Consider the following 27,290-nt stretch of genomic DNA (forward strand, 5'->3'; position numbering starts at 1 on the left):
GTGATCTTTAGGTTGACTCAATTGATACCACTTCCTGAGGATCCGCAAAAGGAATAAACGCACACAGACAATGAGGAATAAATTGACTTCCAGAACTTGTCTTTTTCATTAAAATCCATTTTTATTAATTAATTATAATGTTATTTAATAATAATATTAATATTTTTTTTAATATTCGATTCTTGTGATGTTCAATGCATATGCAGAATTTATTAAGTATTCTAATTTAGGCGGATCCGATTTTTCTTCACAAGGGGTTCATTATTCTTTCGACACTAATTCGTGTAATATTACTAGTTTCCTTTTTATTTTTAATAAGAAACTGCACTTTTTTTTATGTCTATATATATAGTATTTACTCATAAACAATGTTGAGAATTGTTTTATACAGACCATGCATGAATGTGTGCAGAAAATTAAAAAAGAAAGTAATTAATGCAAGACACAATATTTATATGGTTTCCAAGTTCTTCTTGTTTATAGTTGTTCAAGATCGATTTCTTAAAGGTCATCATCCAACTATTTACGATTAGTGTACCTGCAAAGTATATTATAAAATTATAATTTCACCCCCAACAAAATTATTTTTACAATTGGATATAGGGTACTAATCTAATCGAGAATTGGGACAGACTCAACGTTTCAACAACAAAACATTACCATTATGTTTGATTTTGTTTTTGGAGTATTTTGGAGATAGAAAGACAAAAATAGAAATAAATAAGTGATGTATGTTTGTTGTTGGGATTTGGGATATAAAAGTCACTGTTTATTATCAAATCATGTTTCTTTTATATTATATTTATATATATAAGTGTATATATATATCTATTATATAAAGAAAGTTCAAAAATAAAAAAATACACCAACAAGGTATGAAAACAAAAAGATAAATATTAGGCGTGTTTTATATTATCTTGAAGATTGTCCAAAAATAAAACCAAACATAGTATAAAGCTTCTTTTGTTGGGGAAACAAAATGGTTTCATAACTATACATGTAAAATGAAAGAAACACCACAAGCTATGCAGCAAAAGTACCTGCCTTTCTTGCAGAAATTGATTGAAATACTAATTTGTAGGTTGTACCATTGAATCCTATTGTGTATATATAAAGGAAAAAATGTAAAGTAAAATGACATTTTCATTCTTATAGTTTTAGGCCGTTAGCATTTTTTGGCCTGTAAATTATTCTATTTATATATATAGTTCTTTTCTTGACTAATTTATTTCTGAACATCTCACAGTTGGTCTTTTTTGACAAATTTGGTCTTGTATTGATAATTTTGTTCCCTTTAACACTCTAACCGATATTATTTTGGTCTTGTAAGTTGTAACTATGAGTTGTTAGGGCCAAAATTATCAACACAAGACTACATTTATTAAAAAAAGGATTATATATGTAAATACAGTAAATTATAGGACCAAAAATGTTAATGCCCTAAAATTACAAGACCTAAAATGTAATTTTGGTCCAATTTTTAAAAAATGGTGCCACACTCACATTCCAAAATAGCGATCTGAGAGTGTATTTTCTAAAAAGTGACAATCCAAAAAGCTCTAATTTGGTTGGAATCTCTCATATATACCACACATGATCAATAAAATTTGTGAATTTTTCACTTGTCTGCCGATCATTTTATACATGGATTAAAAACATTAAAATTCCCTTACATGGTGATTTGATAGGCATGGTGAGATGGCAATGACATTAAAATTCCCTTACATGGTGATTTGATAGGCATGGTGAGATGGCAATGGTAACTTAATTTTTTTCTTTATTTTTTTAATTATTTTAAATTAAATTAATTTAAAAATTAATTATATTTTTAAATATTGGGCGACGACATCACCACCGTAAACCCCACCCCTCCTCCGGCTGTAGCCCCCCAATTTGGACGATAGTCGTTGCCCAAAGCAACTCTAGGCAACGAGTCGCCCTCTGTTCCAAGCAACGTCGCCCAAATCCTATTGCCATCGTTGCCTTTTGTTCCAAATTTGAGCGACACAATATCGCCTAGACTGTGGGGGCAACGAAAATACCCTCTAGATGGGAAGTCGTCCCTCGTTGCCCCCCTCTGCATGGGATGGTGGCAAGGGGCGAGGGTCTGGTGGGGGTGGGGTCGGGATAAGATGGAATTTAGTCTAAAATGGGTTATTTGATATATGGACATGATGAGGTGGCAATGGTTACATGTTTTATTTTAACACGTCACCCTTCCCATATAAGGAAAATCGGAGTAATGTAGGCAAAGCTGGCTGGAAAAATAAAAAATCCCCATATGAAGAATTTCATCCAAATTAAAATTGCTACTTATAAAAAAAATTACAGTACTAAAACGCTATTCTCAATTGAGCATGGACAAAAAGCGTCACTACCCCTACATTGGTAGACCAAAATTTCGTGTTTCCCATATATAAATGAAATAAATCTTTTCAACATGGCAAATGAATGTGCAAGTGCAACTATCCATGTGCAACAGGAGTTTGTATTATGACAGAGAAAACCAATGCAACCGATCAAGTGGACCAATACTTAATTAATTCTCATGAATCGCTGATGTCTGTGCACAACATACGGACTTTGTACTTGCTTTCTTAGTCACTGTCTTCTCCTCTCCTTCTTTCATTATTATATACATATGTCTAGATATGTTTCGCTAGTTAAAATTAATCCTATGCAACGTAAGCTGTAATATCTTATATTTATAGAAGTTGACCTTGTACATGTATATGTGCATCAATGGTATTCTCAAATAGCTAGCTTGCTAGATTCATCATTGGTTATGAGGATGGATACGAGGAGTAAGAGTCGGATGCAGATGGGGAGCAGACGGAGGAGGGTGATGGAGGAAGACGAAAACAATAAGCTCGAAATAGTTGATCTTAGTGGGATGTGTTTGGAAGCTGTCCCCAATCTCCCTCTCAATTTAGCCATTATCTCCAAGTTAGACCTCTCCAACAACAATCTCCAGGTATGTATATGTATGCAGGAAACGTGAAGAGGAAGAGGAAATCGCGCTTATTTTATTACATATCTTGTATCAAGAATGTAGCTTAAATGTTATGCACCTATCATGGAGGAACAAAGAATTTTAGTTCTTGATGCAGTCAATGTTTTTTGATCTAGTTCTTGTTTTCTTTTGTTCTCGTTTGACAGAGTATTCCAGAATCATTGACAGCACGTCTACTGAACGTTGTCATATTAGACGTGCGTTCCAATCAGCTAAACTCCCTCCCAAATTCGATTGGATGTCTGTCGAAGCTCAAGGTTTTGAACGTGTCAGGCAATCTTCTTCACTCACTTCCTAGAACCATAGAGAACTGCAGGTCTGCCATATGCCTCCTCTTTGTTTTATGATGTTAACTCTATAGCCTAATTTCACTGTCATTCTTGCCTGTCTGTCTGCATGAAGACCAAGACGTTATCAGATAGGCTTCTTGTGATCTTATCTGTGCCATCAAGTGGTTATCATCACCAGAAACAAAAAAAGTCAACTTTTCATTGTTGTTAGCCAAAGCAAGGTCATGACAAGATTGTAATAATAAAATAAATAAGCCAGCCAATTAGCCTTATCTTTGCAATAGATATTGGCAGTTCTGTTTGATTCAAGCACATGATTACGACTAATACGATAATTTAAAGCCGGGCTATCGCGTCGTTATCGTAACGTTTTTATGGAACGAACCCTTAATTATTTCACAAAGTCTAATCTTTATGCGTATAATTAATAAATCTGCAGATCTCTTGAAGAGCTGAATGCCAATTTCAACAAGCTAACCCAATTACCAGACACAATAGGATTTGAGCTGCAGAACCTGAAATACCTTTATGTCAACTCCAACAAGCTTTCGTTCCTCCCTCGCTCGACATCCCACTTGACCAATCTACGAGTGCTAGACGTGCATCTCAACTGCCTCAGGTCCCTCCCGGAAGATCTTGAAAACCTCATAAAACTTCAAGTCCTCAACGTCAGCCAAAATTTTCACTACTTGACTACACTTCCATACTCAATAGGCCTTCTCATATCTCTAGTTGAATTGGATGTCAGCTACAACAGGATCACAGCCCTACCGGAATCCATCATCTGTCTCAAGAAGCTGCAGAAGCTGAGCGTTGAAGGGAATCCGCTCGTCTCGCCCCCCATGGACGTTATCGAGCAGGGATTGCATGTCGTCAAAGAGTATTTGAGTGATAAGATAAACGGGACGCATGAGAACTCGAGTAAGAAGAATTCGTGGTTTGGGAAGCTGGCGAAATGGGGTAGCTTTAATGGCGTAAATGCATTATCTGTTGATGGTAGAGAAGGGCTCTTTACACTAAGTCCTCGTAGGTCGGTCGATGGCCTGGCTTCTCCACGGTACATGGGGATGTTTTCTCCAAGAAGACTCTTTTCGCCCAAGTCCTAGGTTTCAAGATGAAGTTGTGCATACGCACACACACATTAGTATATGAGTCCTTGCTAAGGTTGAAATATCCTGGCTTTTCTTGGTCTTTTTTGCTGTAACATATAGTATTGGTGTGCACGCATGCATGTGTAACTAAATACCTTCATAGTTCATAGTATGTTGCTTTAGTGTGTTTGAGACATTCTTGATTGTTTGAAACATTATTCTTAAATGCTAATCAATTCTATTACATTAGTTTAGTTCGATTACTTAGGACCATAGTTGAATTGAACTTTGATGAAATTGTTCCAATTAAAAAGAGCCATAGATGAAATTTTGTGGTCCAATGTCTAAAATCAAATTCCATTAATTCCTAGTTAAGAGCTGAAATCAATGGAAGAAACATAAATAAATTAGAAGAGAGGGAAATGAAACCAACAGTTCCATAGCCCTCCAAATCCATAACAAATTTTCCCCAACTCCCCAACAAAATGTCCGCCACCTCTTTTAGCGTGACTTTGAAAATTTTTACTCAAATTAAATTTAATTAAATTAAATTAATTATATAATAAATATATCACACCCGCTTATATAATTAATTTTTTTTAACTTTACATCAGCCGTATAATCGATTCAAATTTAGTCAAACCCTATTCATATTACAATTTCCTATAACTCTTACTGGTGAGGTAAGATAGTGTGCGAAGGAGATGATTTAGTAAATGTTGCATAAAGATTATTAAATTCCTATTTTCAACTCTTTTTTGTATATTTTCTAGTGAATTTCTAATTTATAATCTGATACGAAATTATTTATCTACTTTTGATGTTTATATTCTTTCCTTCAATTCATTGGCTATGTTGATCTCACCAGGAAAAACAATATATAAAGTGAGGATATGGATTCGAGTTATTAAGAATAACATTATCGTGACGTTATATATATAAGACAATAATATTATTAAAAAAGCTGAAGTTCTTTTCATAAATGTATAAATAAAATACACATGTCTTTTCATATCTATAAAAATATTAAAAAAAAAAAAAAGAAAAAACTAAAAAATCATACTATGGTAAAGTCCAAGTCCAAAACATCATAATAGGAGATCCACCCCCGAGTAACTTCAAAACGCATCCTGAATGGAGCGGGCCCAGATCCAAACCCATTTCCTCTATTTTCTTTTTTTTTTTCTTTTTGTCTTGAAGCAATGAAGAATTTTTGGTAGCCTTACTAATATCTTTTGGTATCATTTTTTGGAATCCACACAACACAATCCCTTAAAATAAATTCGTGAAATCCTCTATGCTAACGCATCACAGTGGCCGACATTACATGGAAAAAGTACACCAAATCATAGTCATTACAACAGAAGGTGAAAGAATTCTCATCACTAATTACAATCGTAACTCTTAATTGGGCAATTTGGACCACCATGGCAAATGCTTTTAGCCATCAATCCCATGCACACGCTCTTGACCTTTTCATTGCAGCATTTTTCCTAACAGTAGAGACTCCAGACATCTAGTAAATCAATTTCAGACCAATGCAAAGATTCAAGTATATATGTCAAGACTAACTGGGTAAGCGATGTTTGATCAGTCATCTTGTCCACCTCCAGAAAATAAAGATGATGACTATTGTCAAAATCATGCCGGCATACTTAATCCATTTGTCAACACGGTTACGCCTCTCGATGAGCCTGAGTAGGGTGTTTGATAGCCCCAAAGTGTTGAGAACATCCAGTGCTTTCCTTTGAGCCCTCTGCATCAAAGGGAGAATCCCATTAAAAGTGAACCAGAAATACTTAATAAAAAATCCATGCAGATACAGTAATCATTTCTCACTTCCTCTGACTTGGTACTTGAGATATACAAGGCTTTAGTTGTCTCGGCCAACATTTATATAAAACAAAAGCATAAAATGACATCAAAATGTAGCAGGTTAGAAACTTCTTTCCGATCGTTTCTGGAGAAAACTTCATATAGTCATTTTCTCTTTGTAAGTAAGAAACAAAAAGGAAAAAAAAAACATGGATTACGGTTAATGATTTTCTTCAGTGTCATGGTTCAGAAAAACAGCTCACTGATTTTATGCTTACCTACCACACAAACAGGAAGTGACCTTTCCTACAATACAAAATCCATACGAAAATGAATGCACAAGTCGTAGGATCATCAGAATGCTAAAAGACACCAGTAAAATGCCACAATTGCAACAGCTGGACCAAATGAATTTAAATTGTCAGCAATTGGATTGCCAACAATTCCTATGTATCTACATGGTTTACTACCCAAAAGACATTACAACTGAGAGTTTAACCCCCTATATTTGGCTGACTTAAATCATATTGCATGAAGATTAATATGAAGCACAACCATATTGGTAAGAGAAATCCACTTCAGAAATATCACAAACCAGCTTCCGGTAATCAGGTTGTCTGATCAAACAAACCATGACCAAGATGCTTTCAGCATGGCATAGAACAACATCAATGTTCGGCGTTTAGCAATAAAATCTAAACCAAAAAATTCGAGTCCACAGAAGCTGCTTAGTGAGAGACATCTCAAGGATCAAAAGTGAGCTACCTCTATAAAATTCAGCTATTATAAGGTAGTAGCATCATAGGAGATACTTGTGCATTGGGGTTTCCCATTAGAAAGTGCAATGTATCTTAGTCAGACATATTCACCAGTTTCTTTGGTAAATCATGGATCCCATTATTTAAACTTTACCCTATGCCTACAACTTTCAAACTCGTTCTGGCCCCACCTCATTGAGAAATAATCTTAAACGTTTTTATCATTTCACATATCACAGGAATTAATCATTGAAAAGTTTATAATAACAAACACTTCGCATTCAGCATCTAGCTCCTATCAAGAAACTCTTCCACTGTTTTCCAATGCACATAAGTTGCACTATCAATATCAGGGGTACATTATGCAAATTTTCACTTGTGCTTTTCCTTACTCAAGTAGGCTCGTCAAACTACACAAAATCACAGGGTGGAAATAGATCTGCATCTAGCAGGTGCTACAAAACAGGTACCTTTAAGTGATCCCTTTGCTCACTGTACTTGGAAAGAATAGCAACTCCAGTTGCAAAACTATCCTCTAGTAATCTGGATGATCTACGAACTGACTCCATTGCCTGTGCCTCCTCATCAAAAATTCTCAACACATGGGAATCTCCACTCTAAGAACAAAAGGGAGAATCGTCAATTAAATAAGTTAACTTAAACAAACGGAACAAAGATAAATGTTCTCAAATCCAGAAAAGGTCATACAGCTCTTCCAAGTAACTCTGCTCTCTCTTGCGCTTCTTGTATTCGCTTCTGATGTCTTGATAGATATTTATCCAGACTAGCTCTAAATGACTCAGCCTCCTCACTGACTTGTTCCACTTTTCTGTGTAACAAAAGTGCAACAGTAAATTATCATACACAAACCACGGACTAGGGCAAGCATATATTGGAATTCCACATCCTAATTTCTAGAAGAACAAAGGGTCAGGTAATGATTGATCAGGCATATGTGAAGGCCACTAGCAGCAAACTTCTCTATTTTCAAGCTGTAGTTTCTATGTTAAAAAAAAATCATCACCCAGGAAACTTCCACTATTACAAGTGAAACTTCATCCCACATCCTCAACCCAGTAAACTTAGACGAACATTCACCAAAAGCTTATCTTAAACAATATATACAGGCTTTCCATCACCACAAAATGATTACAAAATCTGGAAAAATAACTAGTAAATCTATTATAAACCAAGAAATCCTTTAAGGGACCTTAGCATAGGAACTCCTTTTGAATACATTAATCACCAATTAAAACCAGAAGAAACAAGTTTTAACAAACATGTGAACTAGTGGGAATGGAAGACATAAATTACCACACCCAACCATTGCTCCTTCTACCTAATCATCCTATTGATGACAAGATTGTGCTGTAAAGGAATGACAGACAACTTGAATTATCAAAAAGCATGTGAAGAAGAAATATTCTCTTTATCCGACAGAACTTCCCCAACCATCTAATAATCCTATGCTATTTATCCAAATATCCAACTAATGTTTTATCCTAAAGAATGTTCCCACTTAAATCTAAAAGAGTGTTCATCAGAACGAGGAAAACAAAATGATCAGAACTCCAGGCAAATGCCTTCAAGCTCAAAGAAGTGATAGAAATGCTGCAAATGCCAATTTGTCACGCATGGGATCCATCATATCTTAGCATTGCTAAAATGACTACTATACATAGGGTGGTAATTCATGATATCACAAAAGATGCAAAAAATTTAAAAAAAAAAAAAAAACAGAAGGAATCAAATAATTGCATCAAAAATTAAAAAATAGACAGACACATGCAGTCATATTGCGGCAGCTGATAGGCCTAATACAACAGAGCCATTTAATCCAATTTACAATCATGGCAATACACCCAGATCAGATTAATCGAAAACAGTCTGAACATCTTAATTCTCCAGCAACATCACATTAGATGTATCTTGTATTAATCAATGTCAATTCAACCTCCAACACTGCAGATCAGCAGTTCCTACAAACTCCTTCGAAGAGTTCCTTATTTATGCTGATAGTACAAATACCAGATAACAAGGAAAATTTCCCGAATTCATCAAATTTAGACCTGGACTCGTGCAGACCAATAAAGACCAACAACAACGCAAATCACGATCACCATACACGAATTCACTAAAATCAACACGCAAACTCACAAACATACAGCGAGATACCTTTTCCAGAGATCGCGTTGGGGCTTGGAGGGTATGGAACGCCAGAGGCGATCCATATCCGAGCAGAGCGACTGGATCTGATTTATATCTCTTCGAATTGCGGTTGCTTGCTCATCGGAAGACCCCGCAACGACGGCGTTCGACGATGACAGCGACGACGATGAGGATGACGTGTACTCGAGACGCTCAAGCCTCTCCAATGAATCTCTGACTTTCAGAGCCAGACGCTTAGAGCCAGAGTACAACTCTGACAGATTTACGCCGCCGCCTTCCACCGCCATCGCCGATCTCCCGGAAATGCCTTTTCCCCCTTTTTAACGGTGGAGCAATGCAAATATCTCTAGTATTCGGAGGTTGGGATGGCTATTAGGAACTGTTTGGTGATATCATACTAATGGGAAAATGAATTTTATTGTTTGAGGCTCCCTCGCTTTTCCTCTTTTTTCTTTTCCTTTTTTTGGTAATAATATTCAATTCAAGCTCTATGACCCCAACTATAATTCAACTGTAAGTGCTCATAAAATCTGCGGTTTTCTTTATTAGTTTTAGAGTATTTAATATAACAATATTATTATAATGTTATATATGCATAATACATCAAGCTGCTTTACTATCCTTGTGTTAAAATTTTACGATTAACAGAAAGAAGAAAAAAAACATTACAAAGAAGATTGTGATGCTATTGAAGTTAATTATGGAATTTATCTTTAAATAGCTAAGAGCTCGCAAAGTGGACTTGGTCATATGACAAGGTTTCGCTCATGTCACCGGTAGATGGGAAGACAAGGATCAATATGTGTTAGCTCCTTTAAATGTTAGTCAACATATATTGATGTGGAATAAATTATCTGTGTCATAACATATAGTTGGAAGCGCATTTGTATGAGTAGGTTGTCATGTGGGATTATAGGCACATTGATAGCGTGTCGTTAGTCAATTCTAGTAGGGGTGGGCATTATTAGCCTGGTGTATCGACAATTTAAAACAAATATAATAAGGCGTTATAGGAAATGACAGTACAGTATGTGCATAAGATATTTTTGCTATATACCTACAGTAAAACCTCTATAAATTAATACTTTATAAATTAATAAACTCTCTAAAATAATAAAATCCTCCGGTCCCGACTTGGGCCTTTGGCAAAAATCATCAAATTCGATAAGATAATAAAATAATAATTTTTTGAAAAATTTCTTTATAAATATTAGGTCCCATTAAAATTCTAAATTAATAATTAATAAATATTACAATTATAAATATTATGATAATTTACTAAAATATGAAATCTGTAATGTTTTACGCATTTGATAATTCATGGATGATTTTGTGATGCCTTTTAGATGAGAAGACATGGTTGGATGTTATGAATTATTTTATTATCATATTGAGATTTATGTAGTATATATTTCATTCATCATGCATGAATATATTGGTTATAATAGTTATTTAAGTGCAACGAATTAATGTAAACATGTATATTTAAGTAATTTCAATGAATTGATACATGTGTCTATGAATATAATAGTTAATTGTTGCATGAATATAATCAATGAAACATATATGAATTCATTTATTTTCAATACATATGTACTAAATTTGCTGAATTTAAAAAGTCTCTCTTTTAATTAATAAAATATTAATTTATCGATAAATTAATATCTCTCTAAATTAATAAAATTTCATGGTCCCAATGTTATTAATTTATAGAGGTTTTACTGTATTTGCAAGAGGGCTTGATGTTGTGCATGCGTGGTAGCACTTGATGTGATGTTTTAGTGAAAATTAAACGGTGGGTAGAAATAACCTAATAGTAGGCATGTTGTTGGCAGATTGTCAATAAAGTTATATTGACTGCTTGATTACGAATTAAGATAAAAAATAACTAAATAATGCATGTGCAGTAGAATACAAACTGTTGATAATTTTAATGGAGTAATTATTTGCTTTTGGGCCCTTGTATTTTAAATAAAAGACTAGAATATAAGATTGGGCATTTGACCTATAAATAGCGTTTTCATGTACATTCTGGCAACTTTGTCTGTGTTTCGGACTTGTTTGCGCGCATGGTGGAAATTTCACTAGTGTGTACTTGTGTTGCATGGGGAGGTTGACTAGTGTTTGAGAACCAAAATGCACAGCAGTCTATAATGTTCATGTACTGGGCAAGCTCCTAAGTCCTGGGCAAGATCAACACCATCATTATCATCGTTATAATATATATCACATTTACACCCTTTAAGTTGTGGTTCATTCGTATAAATTAATTTTATTTTTAAAAAATTTCACATATATTTGTTAAAAACGCAAATAACGTTTATACAAATTATTCCGACTTTTTTGTCACATACACCCATAAGAAATACCAACAAGATTATGCAAACTACCCTTACTTTTGATTGTCAGAGTAGTTTTTATAATTACGCAAATAATAGAGACAATTTATGTAAATTGACCACAAAACACAACGTATAAATATAATCATTTCTATAATTTTTTTATATAATACTTTCCATAATATGAATTAATAAATAAATCATTAATAATTTTTTATTCATTCTAAAATAATTCTTGAATATAATGCATATATCATTCTTTATCTTGTCTTACTTTATTCTTTTTCTACTGCTATTATCTTATTAATTTCATATTAATACATTTATACTTTAATTATTTTTTAAAGAAATTGTAAATTTGATATATGTTAATAATCCCTAGCTATATTTGATTGATGAATTTGAATTTGAGAAAATAATTTTAAGAAAAGATTTTCAAAAGACTCCATATCAAAAGAACTTCATCAATAAAATTTAAATTAGATTTGAAAGATTTATTCATCAGTCAAAATTTATTGAATTTACTAATATTAAAAAAATAAATGATAATTCATATGTCCTCCGATTGATTTGTTACTAACCTATTAAAAGTCCAAAAAATCTTTTCTGATCAAACAACTCTTATAAAATGAAAATATAATTTTTTACATGTATTGGTGTATGAATATAAAAAATAATAATTTATTTAATAAAAATATTTTATTTATAATAAATTAATAATAAGTAAATTGAAGATTCAATTTTTTAAATTTATTTTTTGATGCTAAAATCAACAAATTCTTGAAGGTTTCCGAACTCAGACTTAATTTTTTAAAATCGATCAAGGCCTCCTAAGAATAAAAGTCCAAGTCTCCAACATTGTGGTGGCAGAGACAGCTTTTCTGAAGAAATTCCCTGCTTCATTAGGGCGTGCTTTCACCAAAAGCTAGTTTCTCTCTCTACGTTTGTGCTCTTAAACCTCTATCCTTGGGTCCTATTTCAAACTGGAAATCAACCTCTAAGAATATGAGGTAATACAAATCATGATTTGAAGAAATATCAATATGATTTGTCTTCCTTTCGATGGTTTTCTGAGCTTCTATAGTTGTTGTGATGGGTGATGCTGTTTTGTTTGGTGCAGTCGGCAGCCGGAGGTTCTTTGGGCGCAGCGGTCGGACAAGATATACCTCACCGTGTCTCTGCCGGACGCCAAGGACATTTCAGTGAAGTGTGAAGCGGAGGGCTTCTTCAGTTTCTCTGCAGTTGGAGTCAATGGCGAATCCTTTAATTTCACTCTCCAATTGTACGGCAATATCGCTCCTCAGGTACCGCTCATTTTCCAGTATTAGTATCTTTTGCCATATTGTTGGTCCTGAACTTTTTGTTTTTTAATTTGACGCCGTGTTTCTTGGATATCAGTGTTAGTAAGTGAGAAGTCAAGTAGAAACATTGGGGTGAAGGCAGCGAAGTTACATAAGAAACACTTGCCCTATCAGTTCAAAGTTCATGGCAGTGAAGATGTGATTTGTAGGGGTAAAAGTTCTGGAGCCAAAAAAAATTACTGTTATATGAAATAGGAAATATGATATGAGAAAAAGACAATAAAGAAAATTGTGTCTGTATGAAAATGAATATTGGTCTAAGTGAGCCATACCATTAAATATGGAGTGTGGGAAACTAAAAACTGCCTTTGAATATCAGCCTTGATTCATGAGTATGTTTCTGATTGTTTGTTAAGTTGAATACCTGGATGGAGCTTTTTAATCTTTCTTGCTTGTATTTATCTTTATATATTTGTAATTTGTATGAGAACGAACATGTAAGGCTTCTTTATCAGTATTATTTTTAATGTGGAGGATAGCTTAATGAGATTAGCAATATTTCTCCTGGATGCAGAAGGTAAAGTCATCTTTTACTTTCAGTTGTGCGTATTTCCAGCCTTTTATGGTTAAATGTTTGGGAAAGACACTATATCTTCTACTTATGAAAAAAAGAATGAGGGATGCCATGATCAACTATTCAGTGTCTATGCATTGTTTCATTTGTTACCGAATGTAGGGATGTAAGACAAAGATTGGTTTAAGGAATATACTCTGCTCCGTCCAAAAAGAGCAAAAGGGGTGGTGGAAAAGACTACTGAAATCTGAAGAAAAGCCTGCTCCATACATTAAGGTTGATTGGAATAAATGGTGCGACGAAGATGATGAAGAATCAGAGTGTGAGTTTGTGATACGTCACATTGCTGTTTAGACTTTAGAGTATTTCAAGTATTATTAATATTTTGACTTGAACTATCCTTCTTTTGCTTTCTCTAGATCTGGTTTTACAACTGAGAAATTCCTATATCTGAGTTATATTTTGCCTCCTATCTTCTTTGCACTTTATGCTATGACACCTTAAATAGTAGTTTTAGTAAAAGCATCAGTATGGTACTGAAAGAGAGGCTGATGCTGATACTCATCCATGTATTGTACTGTGCATTATGGAGTAGATCGTGCATCCAAGTATATGACCAGTCACCGGTGAATGGCAAGTTTAGGAATTGAGTTTTTCCGAAAAGCTAGATGGCTTCTACCAAATAAAGTTTCTTCAAAAATCTTCTGCTGGGCATGTCCGTCAACTGCCTTCAAAGTCGTGGTTAATACATAAGCAATGGTTGTTTACGTTACAGATTGCCAACTGATATGTATAACAAGTAGGTGGCATGTAATGCAGGATACGCATTCATCCAGCTCCAATTTATTTCCAATTTTTTTTTTTACAGGCCATGATCTTGTTATTGAGTATAACAGTGCATGATTATGTAAAGAAATTGACATCATATGGTGGGTACTTTTCTTTGTATTTGACACTGTTTTCTGATACTTGCAGCAAATCTGGCTTCTGATGATGATATTGTGGTAATCAACAGAATCCCCTTTCAGTGATCCAATACTTTATACAGTAATAGAAGGATGTCAATTTTACCCTCTTTAACATAAATTTTGTTCTGTTTTCCAGTACACCGGTGAAAATGAAGAGAGCAGCGATGATGAAGGGATGCTTTGTGAGTTCAATTTCCTTTTGACTTGTAGACACAAATATAATCACACAGCACCTACTTAAGCAATTTGTTCCACTGAGTATGGTTGTTAGTCCGGTGGTCATGTATATTCTTATTGAGCTTTTGCATTTTTGCATGTGACTTTCTCTTCTTAATCATTTTTTAGGGTTATCTCCCACTTTTGTGCTTATTACTGTCTGCAGCGATTTGCTGGGTCTCACATTCTCATGTCGATTCATATTTTATAGATAAATGGTGTCGAGCTTTTGTGAACCTGTAAATTTTCAAGCAGTTAATGACTTATGTGATGCTTTGGATGGAAACTGGGATCTTATGCAGCCATGTAGAAAGAAAACTATTTCGCTCAAAAGAATTAGAGTACCGAATACTTGTAGCCATCCCATCAATCCATCATAAATATCCAAAAGGAAATTCAATTTCCAGGGCTTTCTAATTTCTATATACTTATCTTATTTACAATGCTTTGCAGATCTTCCTGATTTGGAGAAAGCTAGAGGTAATTAGAGAAGACCAAGTGCAACTGACATGCAAGTAACTTCATCTGAAACCCTGATCTAGACATTTGGGCCTCCCCACAAGACTTATCACATAGATTCTCCATGTTTGTGCTTATCTTCTACCTTTTAAGAGTTATCCCATGCATACCTTCAATGAGATGAGCAGGCTTCTCAATTTGGAGATCATATTATGTATAGAGTTCTTGATCTCAATGTAACACAACAAACAAGTCCATCTCCTCCAACATTTGGTAGTAATAGTATGATTTCTGACAGTCAGCTTCGCATTATTTACCCAAATGTGATCCCAAAATATTCAGCTGCATTACCATGTATTTGGCAACAACAAAAGCCGAATGGGTGCAAATTTATGTGTTGGATTGAGTCAGATATATGCGATAATCGTTGTTGACATGTATGGATCAAAGAAATGAAAAAAAATCAAGAGTTTGCAAGTAATCAATGGGACTCTTCAGTTCAATAATGAAAAGTTAGGGCAAAACACTCTAAACTTGACAATTCCAAACACCAAGCGGAGGATGAAGAATCAAGCACTGCAACCAAAATTGGGCTTGATAGAGCACCACCTGGACAAGTACACGAAAACTATAAAAGGGCTCATCAAGTTACTTATCTTTATTCTGTGTGTTAGCATTATATAAAATGATTGGATATAATTAAAACTACTTGTATTTGCATAATGTCTTTTATTGTTCAGCAAAAATAAGTGGCTTTGGGTTTCTGGGATCTAACTTTAAGTTACCAAATTATTATGGTAATTTTCATCTATAAATTGAAGTTGTCAATTAATTTCTTAATTGTAAATTAATGAGAGGGTATTTGATGATTTATATTGTACAACGGTTGATACCACCTTAATATTAGAGTGGTAAAGTGTATTTAATTCCTTTTTTTTAGGCAAATGTAATTGTATCGCAAATTTGTGTTTCTGAATTTATTGAAATAAGAAAAATATTATAAATAATTTTTGGATTTTTAATTGTATTTTTTGTGGGTGTAAACTCTCTACTCGAAACTTCTGATTTTTCACTTTAAAGTGTGATCTTCAACGTTGGCGACTTTGAAGGTAGAACTTGACAATTTGATCTCCTTCAATATCAATTTGGATCTTCAATAACGTTAATTTAAGGGTCTTTCAACTTATTTTCGAATTGAACGCTATAAATTTGGAATATTTGACTTGAATTTGAATATTTCTTGGTAGATTTGACACTTTGATCTTCTACCAAGCTGGATTTGTATCTTAGCAACATTAATTCGCAGTTCTTTCGATTTCTTCACAAATCAAATATTGGTTTTAAGTGATTTCCGTGATGAACGTCTTGATTCTGCTTTGAACGCCATGGATTTCCTTAATTTCCATTTGAGAGGATTTGGGATTTCTTAAATACTCTTTTGCTTCTATTTTCAATTGTCTCTTCAATTCTGTGTCAAGTGACCTCTTGACTGGTTTTCACTTGTGTCTTGTCTTGTACCTTAAATTGTGTGTGAAATACCCCTATTTATAATTGTAGCATAGAAGACTTTGCCATAATTACTTGATGACGTGGCATAATATGATTGACCATTCATGATTTATTTTCTTAATTACAAGATGTGATATAAAGTTAACAAATCATTGATATTTGCTTTCTTTGTTGGTAAGAAAAGTATATTACCTTGAATATTTCAATTAAATACATGGCAATATTTGATTTATCCATCAATCAATATTTTATTTTATAAATTTTTTTATTCATGTACGTGTAAAATTAATTAATTTTATGGATTTGATCATTTATTTATTTTATTTTTACTGTCTTTTATTTAATTAAATAAATATAATATGATTTTGAATCACGCATATGCATTGAATGTGCTTCAACTTGCTGGTTATATTGAAAAAAGGTGAGGAGCGGTGCGGAACTGAAATTAGTGAAAGAAACAGATGCCACCTAAAATATTCAACCAAAGTTGGGGGACCATTCTGCAATTACGTATCCCAAGCAATAACATCATCAACCCAAAGTAAATAAGAAACCGTCAGGCGTCGTCGACAACGGACGCTACAAGTTTAATAAAGAACTAACTAGACCTCGTCGTTTTGATACCAACTCACTGACTGAGCTTTTCTCCGAAGGCTCCCCGTCAAATCAGCTCAAATCCCCCGAAACCGAGATGAGCTTCAACTTCAATGCTTCTTCGTCCATCATCCGCCTTAACATTGGTATCTCTCTCTCTCTCTCTCTCTCTCTATCTATCTATATATATATATATATATCTATATGTATTTATGTATTTTTTTTGGGTCTATCTGGAAAAGCTTAATTTAGAGAAGTGTAGTGACAGTCCAGTGTGATTCTTACTACTGTTATGATGTCCAGAATTAGTGATTTTGATGCTGGAAATTTGTGATATTTCTTTTGCGAATAATTTCGTTTGGGATCACGCTGTGTACAAATTTATGAATTATTTGAAATGTAAAAGAATGTAGAAACTAATTACAATATGAATACGATATTTGGAACTTAATTTACATTGCATGTGTAACAGATAGCTAAGCCAGTGTCAGATATATGATCGTTTTGCTTGAAAATATGAATATTGTTTTGCAGAAAATATATTGTATCTCTATTTCTAGAGCTAGTCTGAATGGGCAATGAAATTTTTCCATTTTTAACTGAAGTTGTGGAAATATTAGGCCTTTTAAGGGCTAATTTAAAGGATTTCTCCAGTAAGTGAGGTTTATTTGTTCACTGGTTAGAGTTTTATTTCATACTACCTTCTACGTTGGAAATTCTAATTCTGAATCTGGCTTATTCTCTTTCAAGGAAGTCTGAATTAGAAAAGCTTAAATGTTTGTAGTAACACTTCAATTGCCATGAATGGCATGGAAGGAATTTTATGTAGGCTGATTTTGCCAAATTACTTGGTCAAGTTTTCTTGAGATGATCTTAAGTTGCTGTCACCATAAGATCAAGGAATTTGCTTTCTTGGTGGAGATCAGTCTTGACGTAAAGCTTGAATGCTTTTTACTTTGTTTTCAAACCCCTTAGACCATGGCCAACAATTTGACAGTTTAAACTTCCATATGGGTTTGGGTCTGGACTTTAAGCACATTCTTGAATTTGGGAACAGGATAAATTTGTGCACTCTTCATGAAATTGTTAAGCTAATTGGGTGCTTAACAATGGTGCATAGGTTTGTCAATACTAGAGATACTTTGAAGCTCGTGTTTCTAGTCTATCTCCAATTTGGTAGTCTATAAATTATGCCTATCCCTTCCATGTTTTTCTTTGACGGGGCAGTAGGCAAGAAACAGGAGTTAGATCTTTTGAGGAGACATTCACATTTCATACCACAATTCATCATGATAGTTTAGTACATAAATGATGCAATTCCCTCCATCTTCTATAAATTCAGAGGATGCTTCCTTGATGTTTTATATCAACTTTTGCAATTTCTTGATGAGATTTTTCAAGTTGTCGAACATGGGTTTTCATGGAGTAATCATTGACAAAAGTTTCTGTTTAGGCATTTCTTAGTATTTATCCAACTAGAACTTGGTATGATGATTTATTGAATATCAACTTGAAATAGCAACAGGATCAATGTTGAGCAACTGTTCCTGTCGTCTTGCTCTGGCATTAGCTTTCTTTTATTAGAGTACTTTGGTATAATATTCATCCTTTAAAAGACTGAGTTTCTGTTATTTTTTTTAAGGGGGCAAAAAGTTTTGCACAACAATTGACACCTTGACTCAGCGTGAGCCTGATTCAATGCTTGCGGCGATGTTCAGTGGTCGCCACACTCTGTGTCAGGACTCTGATAAGGTACTTTCACAGGGAAAGATAAATGTCTATACTATCAAAAGCTTTCTTTATTGCAACTATTTTCATATCCAGACAGCAGCAACAGGAAGACCGAAAGACTGGGAAAGCAGAAAGTTTTGCTTACCGGGTCACTGAAGGAACGTAGTTTCCACTTCAATGGCAGAAAATGCATCTGTTTTATTGTAAAGTTAGTTGATGAAGGCAATATACATACACATATTTTCTCTATCCATCTATTTATGCACACATGTAAATAATCAATTACAACATTTGTTAAAAAAAAATTATCTTGATTGTTGAATAGTTAGGAGCTTATTAATTTTTACATGCTAGACACGAATAATGTGTGCCAGCTTCACATATTTTTCAAGGACCATGAATAAGGGTCAAACATATATTTTATTTCCATCTTTCTGGTCACTGGATCATATGTTTGGTTGGCCACAGACTACTCAAGACATGAACTTTCATTGATGTATTATTCTATTGTTAAGTCTTCAACTTCATATAGCTGAACCGTCCAACTGGTATTGCTGCAGGGTTATGTTTTCGTTGATAGAGATGGGAAACATTTTCGGCACATTTTAAATTGGTTGAGGGATGGTGTAGTTCCTTCTTTGCAGGATTTTGAATACTCGGAGCTTCTGCGAGAGGCTGAATATTACCAGTTTCTTGTGAGACATTCAATATGCCTAGCTAATTTCATCTTTTTTTCTGATCGTTCCTTATGTATTTCTGTTATTATCTTAATTTTTTGCTTCAAATTATGTAGCAAGCCATCCAAGGACATTATGTTCTGATTTCTCTATTTTTATCTGATTGTAAACCTTTTCATCATTTATATGCATCTGTAATACCCAGTGTCCCCAGATTTCATTAGCCAAAGCTTGCAAGTTCTGAGAGTCTTTGTTGTGTTGATGTGGTTCAGTTTGGAGACACTTTATGCCCTTGAGTTTGTAGTTGAAGAGTATGGATGTGTTATCTCATAGTTAGAACAAATGCAATAGGTATAAAATATGTTGAACATTGTTGGCAATTTAGTTTAAGACCTGACTTGGTTTTCATGGATAAATAGTGCAATGATGAATAAAGTGCCAACTCATGAATGGCCCCTTTGCCCACCGATTGCCTGCATACACTTTCCTCGTTTTGAAATAATTGGAAATGCTTCAGTATTCTACAATAGTACAATCATATTTTTTTTTCTCTTTGACCTGTTATAATACACCATTGGCTGTTAAAACCAAATTCGTTGAAATGCTCGAAATTCTAAATATTATTAAAATTCAAAACATTGAGAGTGCTGATTGAAAAGTTCAACCAGTTATAGTTTGTACTTGGATTGACTTATTCATTTTCTTCCTTATACATGCCATGTACTTTCTAGTTCTGGCTAATTGTTTGTTTCTTTCATGAACTAAATGAAATGGTAAAAAAGTTGATATCTCCATATTTTTTGCCATCTGAGGAAACCATATTTGATTCCAGGGATTAATGGATGGTATTAAAGCATCTTTAAATAAGAGGAAAGAGGAAGAGGAAATGGGCACTGAATTGACACGCATCGATATCATTAAGTGCATACAGTCTGAGAGGGTCAGATTTCGAGGAGTCAATCTATCTGGCCTTGATCTTTCAAAACTGGTACTAGCTCCCATATCTTCCTGAATGACTTCCCCAAGCGATTCAGCGGACTGAAATATTTATGTTAGTACTTACATTGGATTATCCTGGGCGATTCCATCTCTGCTTGAATGTTTCCCCAAGGAAGACATTTATATAAAATTGAGATAAGAAAAGATACGGAACTAGGAAATATGTTACAATTTGCCTTTGGCTATAGTGCTCTAAAGAATTTAACATACTTTGATACAAATCCAGAAAATTGAGTTGATTTTCTTACATTAATGTGATCTAATGTGAATTTGCTCCTCCAAGTTCTTGTCTGATAGCACCTCGTTGTTCCCTTGAACAGTTTTCTTTTGGTTTTCATTGAAAGCATAGAAAAACTTTTTTGCTTTAAAGCATTTGAGTTGTGGTTCATCTGTGATTAGTCAAACTCCTACCTTAGATGACTGACAGGAAGTGGTGCAGGTTTTATGTCGCCTGTGAGGTGTCGAATATATTTGATCTTAGTTTCTGTCACTTTTCTACCATGTTAATTCTCCTCTGTTATTACCTAATGACCTCTTTCTTGCTAATCGTGTTAACAAATGCAGGACCTGTCATTTGTTGACTTCAGTTATGCATGCCTAAAAAATGTGTTCTTTTCTCGTGCGAATCTTCAATGTGCAAAATTCAAGGTGATTATTCTTCTCTTCCAATGAGAAAATGCACTTTGATAGTTGTAAATGGTTAGTGGTGCATTTTGGTACGCGTGCATATAGTTTTTACGTGTAAATATCATTGCCTACCTAGAAATTTGGGATTTTTCCTAATTTATATAATCTAAACATTTTAGTGTCAGCACAAATGCAGAAAATGATATGCTCGTCATATAGTTTTGGGCAATTCTAGTATGATTCAGATCAACTATTCATAATTTTAGAAACATGTTTTGTATCATGAAACTTTATCTTCTATCCACTACATGAGACACAAAAAAAAAGTACATTTTCACCAGATGTTAGAAGAATTAGTGCGGGTATGCTGATGAAATTTTATCTCTTAAGTATTGTTTGCACTAATTGATGCATGAGTTTAACATAAAAGACAAAAGTTTAATTCTCTAGAAATTTCAAAGCTACATCCTTATTTTAACCAGTGGGGGAGGATTTCATGTCCCTAATACAAATGTATAATAGGTATCTTGAATGGGGATTTGCTTGTGTATTGTTACTGTGCCAAGATATCTGGATTCATCATTTTGCATGTCCTACATGGTTTGAAGCCTCGTATAGCAACTCGTCACATTGGAACACTCTAATTTGGCACAGGACGTAGATGCTGAGGGTTCTATATTTCACAACGCAACTTTGAGAGAGTAAGATTCTCTCCTTATGCAGCTTTTAGCAGTCATTAGAATCTTTCTAACTCTATACATAGTCTTCTCTTCATCACTAATAATTGTTTTGACTATGAAAGATGTGAATTCACTGGAGCTAATCTTCGTGGAGCTCTCTTAGCTGGGGCCAATCTTCAGAGTGCCAATTTACAAGGTAAACTCTTTTTCTTTTCTGTTCTGTTCCGTTCTTTTCTTGGGACATAGCTTCAGAAGCTGAAATAGCTACAATTTTGGGGATGTTGTATTGGTGTGTTTAACAAAACAAGTGTCCATGTACCTGGGTACACTTAGAAATGTTTGTAGTTTCATACTATTGGTCTGTTTTAATAATTTTTATTTCTAACTCCATATCAATGATAATATTTTAAAAAATAAACACATTCATCTATGTAAGCATATATAGATAAAGGCATGTCTATCAACTCACTCAAAGTACAATTTTTCCTCCTGTGCGCAGACTAAATGTAAACAAAATCTCTAATGGAAACAAGTTGCATGGTTGCATTATTTCACCTTAGTAAGTATTCACAGCATATTTATTTATATAACTCGTGCAAATATATATTTACCTAGTGGTATATGCAGGGAAATCATAGTATTAAGTTCAAATGCACTATTACTGTAAAATATGTATACATCCATAAGCGTGAAACTACTATTAATTAACATTTACACACCCATAAGCATAAATCTATTAGTTTATATAGACATATATATAATTTAAATGTATTTTATTATTGATTTATCTACTATGTTTTCTATATTCAAAGCCTAATAATGTAGTACTTCAGTTTTGTCATTGACAAGTAATTAACTGAAATATTAGGCCTTTTAGCCGCCCAAAATAAGGCCTTGTTTCTTGTTTGATTTCTTAAACTGATATCTGAAAAATGGCCCTTGGGTTTTGCTATCCATTCCCCTTGTCATCGTTTTCATACAATGTTGGCTTCTCATTCTTCTTTCTAGGTGAGTGTTGGAAGCATTAGTTAAATTTATCTTTGTCCTATGACAGATGCTTGTTTGATAGACTGTAGCTTCTGCGGGGCAGATCTGCGTTCTGCACACCTACAGGTTCAGCATATATAAGATTTGAATTGTGTAATTTATTGGCCCTTTGTTTCTTACACTTCTGGTTCTTCTAGCGACGCTATAAAAATATAACTGTCTCAACTATTTGGGAGTATCTATCCCTCACAAAATTTTTATTTGCTCAGCCTGACTTTAGTTGGTCATTGTATTAAATAAAGCAAATATCTTTTGAACAATTCTCAGACTGCTGATCTTACCAATGCCAACTTAGAAGGAGCTAATCTTGAAGGAGCCAATCTGAAGGTAAAGGATCTCCTTCTTTTCCCCATGTGACTAATTTCCTTGTAACACTAGTAAAGATGTTTCAGAAAGCAAAGTTCTTTTTGTACTGTGCAGAATAGTTCATTTATCTTGATGTCCTATGGTGTTTTTGTTTTCTCGATCTCTCTCCTCTTTATTTAGAATTTTATGCCTTGACAATTATATCACCAATTAAAAGTCGATTCATTGAGAGACCGTTTTGTACCATGACATATTTTTGCACAACTATAGTAATAGCAACTCTTATAAAATATTGAGATTTACAAGATTATGAACCTATTGCTTAGTGTGTGGCTCCTTGTTTCTAAACCTAATTGAACGGCTGAGCATATGAACGGGAGTACGTACCTGATATGGTGCATTTGTGGAAGTCTGACTGCATTTCTTTTCTATAATTGAGAGATATTGAGAAGGGATTAATTTGACTGGTAAAGTTAGAAACATCCCCCAGTATCACTTGATATATTTGAATCTATAAATTGTTCTAGATGCATGCAGTCTCTATCTTCTTTATCAAATTTTACTTGAGCATTGGTATTCTAGTCTGAGTACATCATTTGCATATTTTGGGATGTTATCTGCAACAGACACGCACACACACTTATATCATACTATAAACTGATTTTTTTTTATGTGGTAATGTATAGACAGTTTATTAAATAGGAGAAATCAACTGACCTTAACCTAATACATAAACTCCCCTTTATTTTCTGTGCCCAGGGTGCAAAATTAAACAATGCAAATCTGAAAGGCGCCAATCTACAAAGAGCTTATCTGCGGCATGTAAATCTTCGTGATACAGTAAGTAATATAGTAGTCTGCAAATGGAAGAAAAATACTCCCCCCAACATATACATTTAGATGAGGAGTAGAGGGGTAGAATGCCTTCAAAATATTAACCGTCAAAAGATGCAGTTATATCCTTCTATATGAGTAGAAGTTAACTGATACCTGAATGTGAAATTCACTAAAACTTAATCATGTGTGATCTAGAAGGGTGTTTTCTATATTTATTTCTATCTTCTGCTTGCCTCCATCATTTGAAGTTTATCCTCTGTCCCATGTCATTCGAACAGGACTTGGAAGGCGCAAGACTTGATGGCGCCAATTTACTTGGAGCAATCAGGTGAAAAGGATGAGGTTCAAAGTGGAGACGAAGAGGTTACCCTCATATTTCTATTGTGTATCATAATTTAATCTTCTTTCAAAGCTGGAATTTTATCTCCCACCTAAGACTATCAGAACTCCACTGATTCAAGCCTACATACAGAGTAAATATGTATTCTTTGGAATTTCGATTTGCTTTGAAGCTTATTTATCTTTCCATATAGTTTGAAGCTTATTAGCCTGTAGTCTTGTTGACTGCTGAGTTCTACTGGACATAATGATGTAAACCCGCCCCGACCAACCCAAAAGAAAAGAGAAGAAGTATAGCACAGCACTAAGAAGGAAGACGTTTGATATTTCTGAAATGTGAACTACTCTCCAATCAACCTCTATCAAGCAAGATAAACTACGTTGTCTTATGAATTTCTGATTAAATGTGCTTCCTTTAGGTACTTATCAAACTACCGGTGCGTATTTCCATTGCTCTTTTCCGGTTTATAAGTCAGTCGTTTTTTAGCGGAAGATTGCACTTTTCCATGTTTATATGAAGGAAGCAAACCTCAAACCATGGGTGCTACCTTGGGGCTGCTAGGGGTCTGCCTTAAAATGAAGGCTCTTAAGCGCTACTATTGTCAATTTTCGTCAGCGGAAAGAATATGAAGGATCCTCTTTTTCATTGACATGATCGACCAGAATTTCGTTTCGAATTTAGAAAGAAGCATTTAGCAACTTCAATGCAACAAGGAGTATACGCGGTCGGTTGTTGAAGAAAAATTTAATCGGACTAATAATAATTGTAGATTGTTACAAAGCCAAAATGAAGTGATTGTGATAATTTTTTCATCCGAATGAAAAATTATGCCATATATATTTTACCAATCTCAAGAAAAATACATCAAATTTCAGGGAATAATTACAAAATATTCTGTCTGTGAGTTTATATTATATTTGGCTTGTAACATAAAGTGGTTTATTTGCTTAACTTTCTAAAAACATCCTCCATTTTCCAAAACTCTTCTCCATTTTTTTTCAATATTTTTCAATTTATTTTGTTTTTTACTTTGTAAAAAGGTTGGGTCGCAAAGTGCAAATCATCCCATACGATTATTGGGTGTCTGCATTTAATCTTTACAATTTTATCGAACCCAAAATTGTGTTCAAACTCGTGTATACACATGGATGGAATATCTAGTCATCATTCTTCGAAAAATGCAAAGTGTAATAATATCAAAAAATTGAATGAAAAAATGTAAAAAAAAAAAAAGATTTAGGAATAAGATGCAAATACCCCCTTACTCAGGGGGTTGTCTGCATTTAAAAAAAAAAAAGAAAGAAAGACACAAAGACCATCACCCCAATATTACGCATTATACATATATCCCAAAAAATAATAAGTGGTCCATGTTAGTACAATTCAAACCAAAACCCTAATCATGCGGAATAGAAAGAATTTGTTACTTATTGAGTGCCTACAAATACTTGACCCCTCAGTCCCCATTTCTCATCAATATCATTAAATTCTTGGTTTCTATAGAGATTATAATTAAGGAAAAATCAAAGTAAGATCAGTACAATGTCTGGAATCATCGACAAGATAGAAGAGAAGTTGGGGCTTGAGAAACATGAAGATGGTGAGAAGCACAAAAAGGATGAGGAGAAGCACAAGGATGAGGAAAAGCACAAGGGAGATCATGTTGACAAAGACAAAGACGAGAAGAAGAAGAAGAAGAAGGAGAAAAAGAAGCACGAAGATGGAGACGAACACGGACACAGCAGCAGCAGCGACAGCGACTAAATATGCCTATAGGTATTAATATTTGATCTTTTTGAATCTAACTCGTCTTTTCTCATGCATGTTGTGTCAAATCTTGGCCAATTTGCTTATTGCATGTAGTATACCGTTTTATAAATGTGGGTATATGTCTAATTTTCACAGTACTACATACTTTCTTTTCCTTGTTTATTTTCATATCAGTTAATATGAGACGAACCCCATGTCGTTAGCGTTAGCAATATCGCATAAAATTATATATTATTTTTATTTAAAGATATTATGATCATTTTGGCTTTGCTCTTTGTGTTTGTTTCATTTGCAGGTAATAACATGGAGTTTGCTTCAATGTCTTCCAAAAGATTTGCAACTTTCAAATCTCGAAATTCACAAAAAAACCAAAAAAAGAAAAAAGGAAAAGGAAAAGAAGAAGATTGCAACTTGGGAATAAGGGGAAAGGAAGACAATCAAATGACAAAAACAAGGGAAAATATTTGCATGGATTACTGTGGTTGGAGTTATTATATATTCTTGCTAAAAAAATCATATTTTTCTTAGTTTCTTCTATTTGTATTCTTGTGATATTCAGCAAATATTTATATTTCTCATGGTCATTATTGGGGTTATAAAAGCAAATACACAAAGTGGTTCTTGAATTGGTTTTTGGTTTCATCATGCAATAGAGACAGTGGTTGCAAATGGGCGGGTTCAGGTCGGGTCCAAATGGATTTGAATTTATGGGTTGAAGATGATTTGGGTTGCAAATGGGTTGGATTGGGTCGATATTATTTACTTTTTATATTTAATATTAAAATTTTAGATAATAATAAAAGATGATAATATTTAATACAACTTGTAATATAATATAATACGATTAAATTTGTATTATTCATTACAACTAATTTAATTTCTTGCACATTTGTAATAGATAATTTGAATTGCACAAAAGTTAATTTCAATGATACGATTACATCATGAATTCCATCCAACATATTAATTATGTGGCAAATATGCTTTGCAAGAATACTCTAAAGAAGTGAAGTATATATTAACAACCTTAACATGAACAAATGTGTGTGATGAGAATAGACAGGGTTTGGTGTTGGACTGGATCCTTAATGGAATGAAAGACAAAGTCATAGTAATTTGATGGATTCTTTGGTGTAAAAAAGGAAAAATGAGAATAACAAAGGTGAGTGGAGGACCCACA

General features: G+C 34.0%; 4 protein-coding genes across 4 annotated transcripts; 3 read left to right on the forward strand and 1 right to left on the reverse strand.

Annotated features, from left to right (window-relative positions):
• LOC105161793 (plant intracellular Ras-group-related LRR protein 6-like) lies at positions 2,759-4,568 on the forward strand. The gene is made up of 3 exons (XM_011079607.2): positions 2,759-2,974; positions 3,160-3,329; positions 3,743-4,568. The coding sequence occupies exons 1-3, from the start codon at positions 2,786-2,788 to the stop codon at positions 4,407-4,409; spliced, it is 1,026 nt and encodes a 341-aa protein (XP_011077909.2). The 5' UTR covers positions 2,759-2,785; the 3' UTR covers positions 4,410-4,568.
• Positions 5,667-9,607, reverse strand: LOC105161671 (membrin-11). Its single transcript, XM_011079445.2, has 4 exons — positions 9,143-9,607; positions 7,676-7,796; positions 7,438-7,584; positions 5,667-6,150 (listed from the first exon to the last, which is right to left on the reverse strand). Exons 1-4 carry the CDS (start codon positions 9,421-9,423, stop codon positions 5,989-5,991), a joined length of 711 nt encoding a protein of 236 aa, XP_011077747.1. The 5' UTR covers positions 9,424-9,607; the 3' UTR covers positions 5,667-5,988.
• Positions 12,306-15,294, forward strand: LOC105161672 (uncharacterized protein At3g03773). The gene is made up of 6 exons (XM_011079446.2): positions 12,306-12,485; positions 12,596-12,779; positions 13,513-13,672; positions 14,326-14,354; positions 14,455-14,500; positions 14,988-15,294. Exons 1-6 carry the CDS (start codon positions 12,481-12,483, stop codon positions 15,020-15,022), a joined length of 459 nt encoding a protein of 152 aa, XP_011077748.1. The 5' UTR covers positions 12,306-12,480; the 3' UTR covers positions 15,023-15,294.
• On the forward strand, positions 17,044-24,544 carry LOC105161673 (FH protein interacting protein FIP2). Its single transcript, XM_011079447.2, has 11 exons — positions 17,044-17,242; positions 18,739-18,848; positions 19,388-19,522; positions 20,337-20,492; positions 21,068-21,151; positions 21,785-21,831; positions 21,933-22,006; positions 22,865-22,923; positions 23,125-23,184; positions 23,923-24,003; positions 24,279-24,544. Exons 1-11 carry the CDS (start codon positions 17,194-17,196, stop codon positions 24,330-24,332), a joined length of 909 nt encoding a protein of 302 aa, XP_011077749.1. The 5' UTR covers positions 17,044-17,193; the 3' UTR covers positions 24,333-24,544.

This window comes from Sesamum indicum, linkage group LG5 (genome assembly GCF_000512975.1).
Source record: "Sesamum indicum cultivar Zhongzhi No. 13 linkage group LG5, S_indicum_v1.0, whole genome shotgun sequence".
Classification (NCBI taxonomy): domain Eukaryota; kingdom Viridiplantae; phylum Streptophyta; class Magnoliopsida; order Lamiales; family Pedaliaceae; genus Sesamum; species Sesamum indicum.

Coding starts and splice junctions, on each gene's coding strand:
- LOC105161793 (XM_011079607.2), top strand. CDS start 2,786: ATGAGGATGGATACGAGGAGTAAGAGTCGGATGCAGATGGGGAGCAGA. Junction 2,975..3,159: donor TCTCCAACAACAATCTCCAG/GTATGTATATGT, acceptor CTCGTTTGACAG/AGTATTCCAGAATCATTGAC. Junction 3,330..3,742: donor AGAACCATAGAGAACTGCAG/GTCTGCCATATG, acceptor ATAAATCTGCAG/ATCTCTTGAAGAGCTGAATG.
- LOC105161671 (XM_011079445.2), bottom strand. CDS start 9,423: ATGGCGGTGGAAGGCGGCGGCGTAAATCTGTCAGAGTTGTACTCTGGC. Junction 7,797..9,142: donor CAACGCGATCTCTGGAAAAG/GTATCTCGCTGT, acceptor TTTGTTACACAG/AAAAGTGGAACAAGTCAGTG. Junction 6,151..7,437: donor AGCAAAGGGATCACTTAAAG/GTACCTGTTTTG, acceptor CCTTTGATGCAG/AGGGCTCAAAGGAAAGCACT.
- LOC105161672 (XM_011079446.2), top strand. Junction 12,780..13,512: donor ACGGCAATATCGCTCCTCAG/GTACCGCTCATT, acceptor TACCGAATGTAG/GGATGTAAGACAAAGATTGG. Junction 13,673..14,325: donor AGATGATGAAGAATCAGAGT/GTGAGTTTGTGA, acceptor TGATACTTGCAG/CAAATCTGGCTTCTGATGAT.
- LOC105161673 (XM_011079447.2), top strand. CDS start 17,194: ATGAGCTTCAACTTCAATGCTTCTTCGTCCATCATCCGCCTTAACATT. Junction 20,493..21,067: donor GCCTTGATCTTTCAAAACTG/GTACTAGCTCCC, acceptor TAACAAATGCAG/GACCTGTCATTTGTTGACTT. Junction 22,007..22,864: donor TCAGAGTGCCAATTTACAAG/GTAAACTCTTTT, acceptor GTCCTATGACAG/ATGCTTGTTTGATAGACTGT.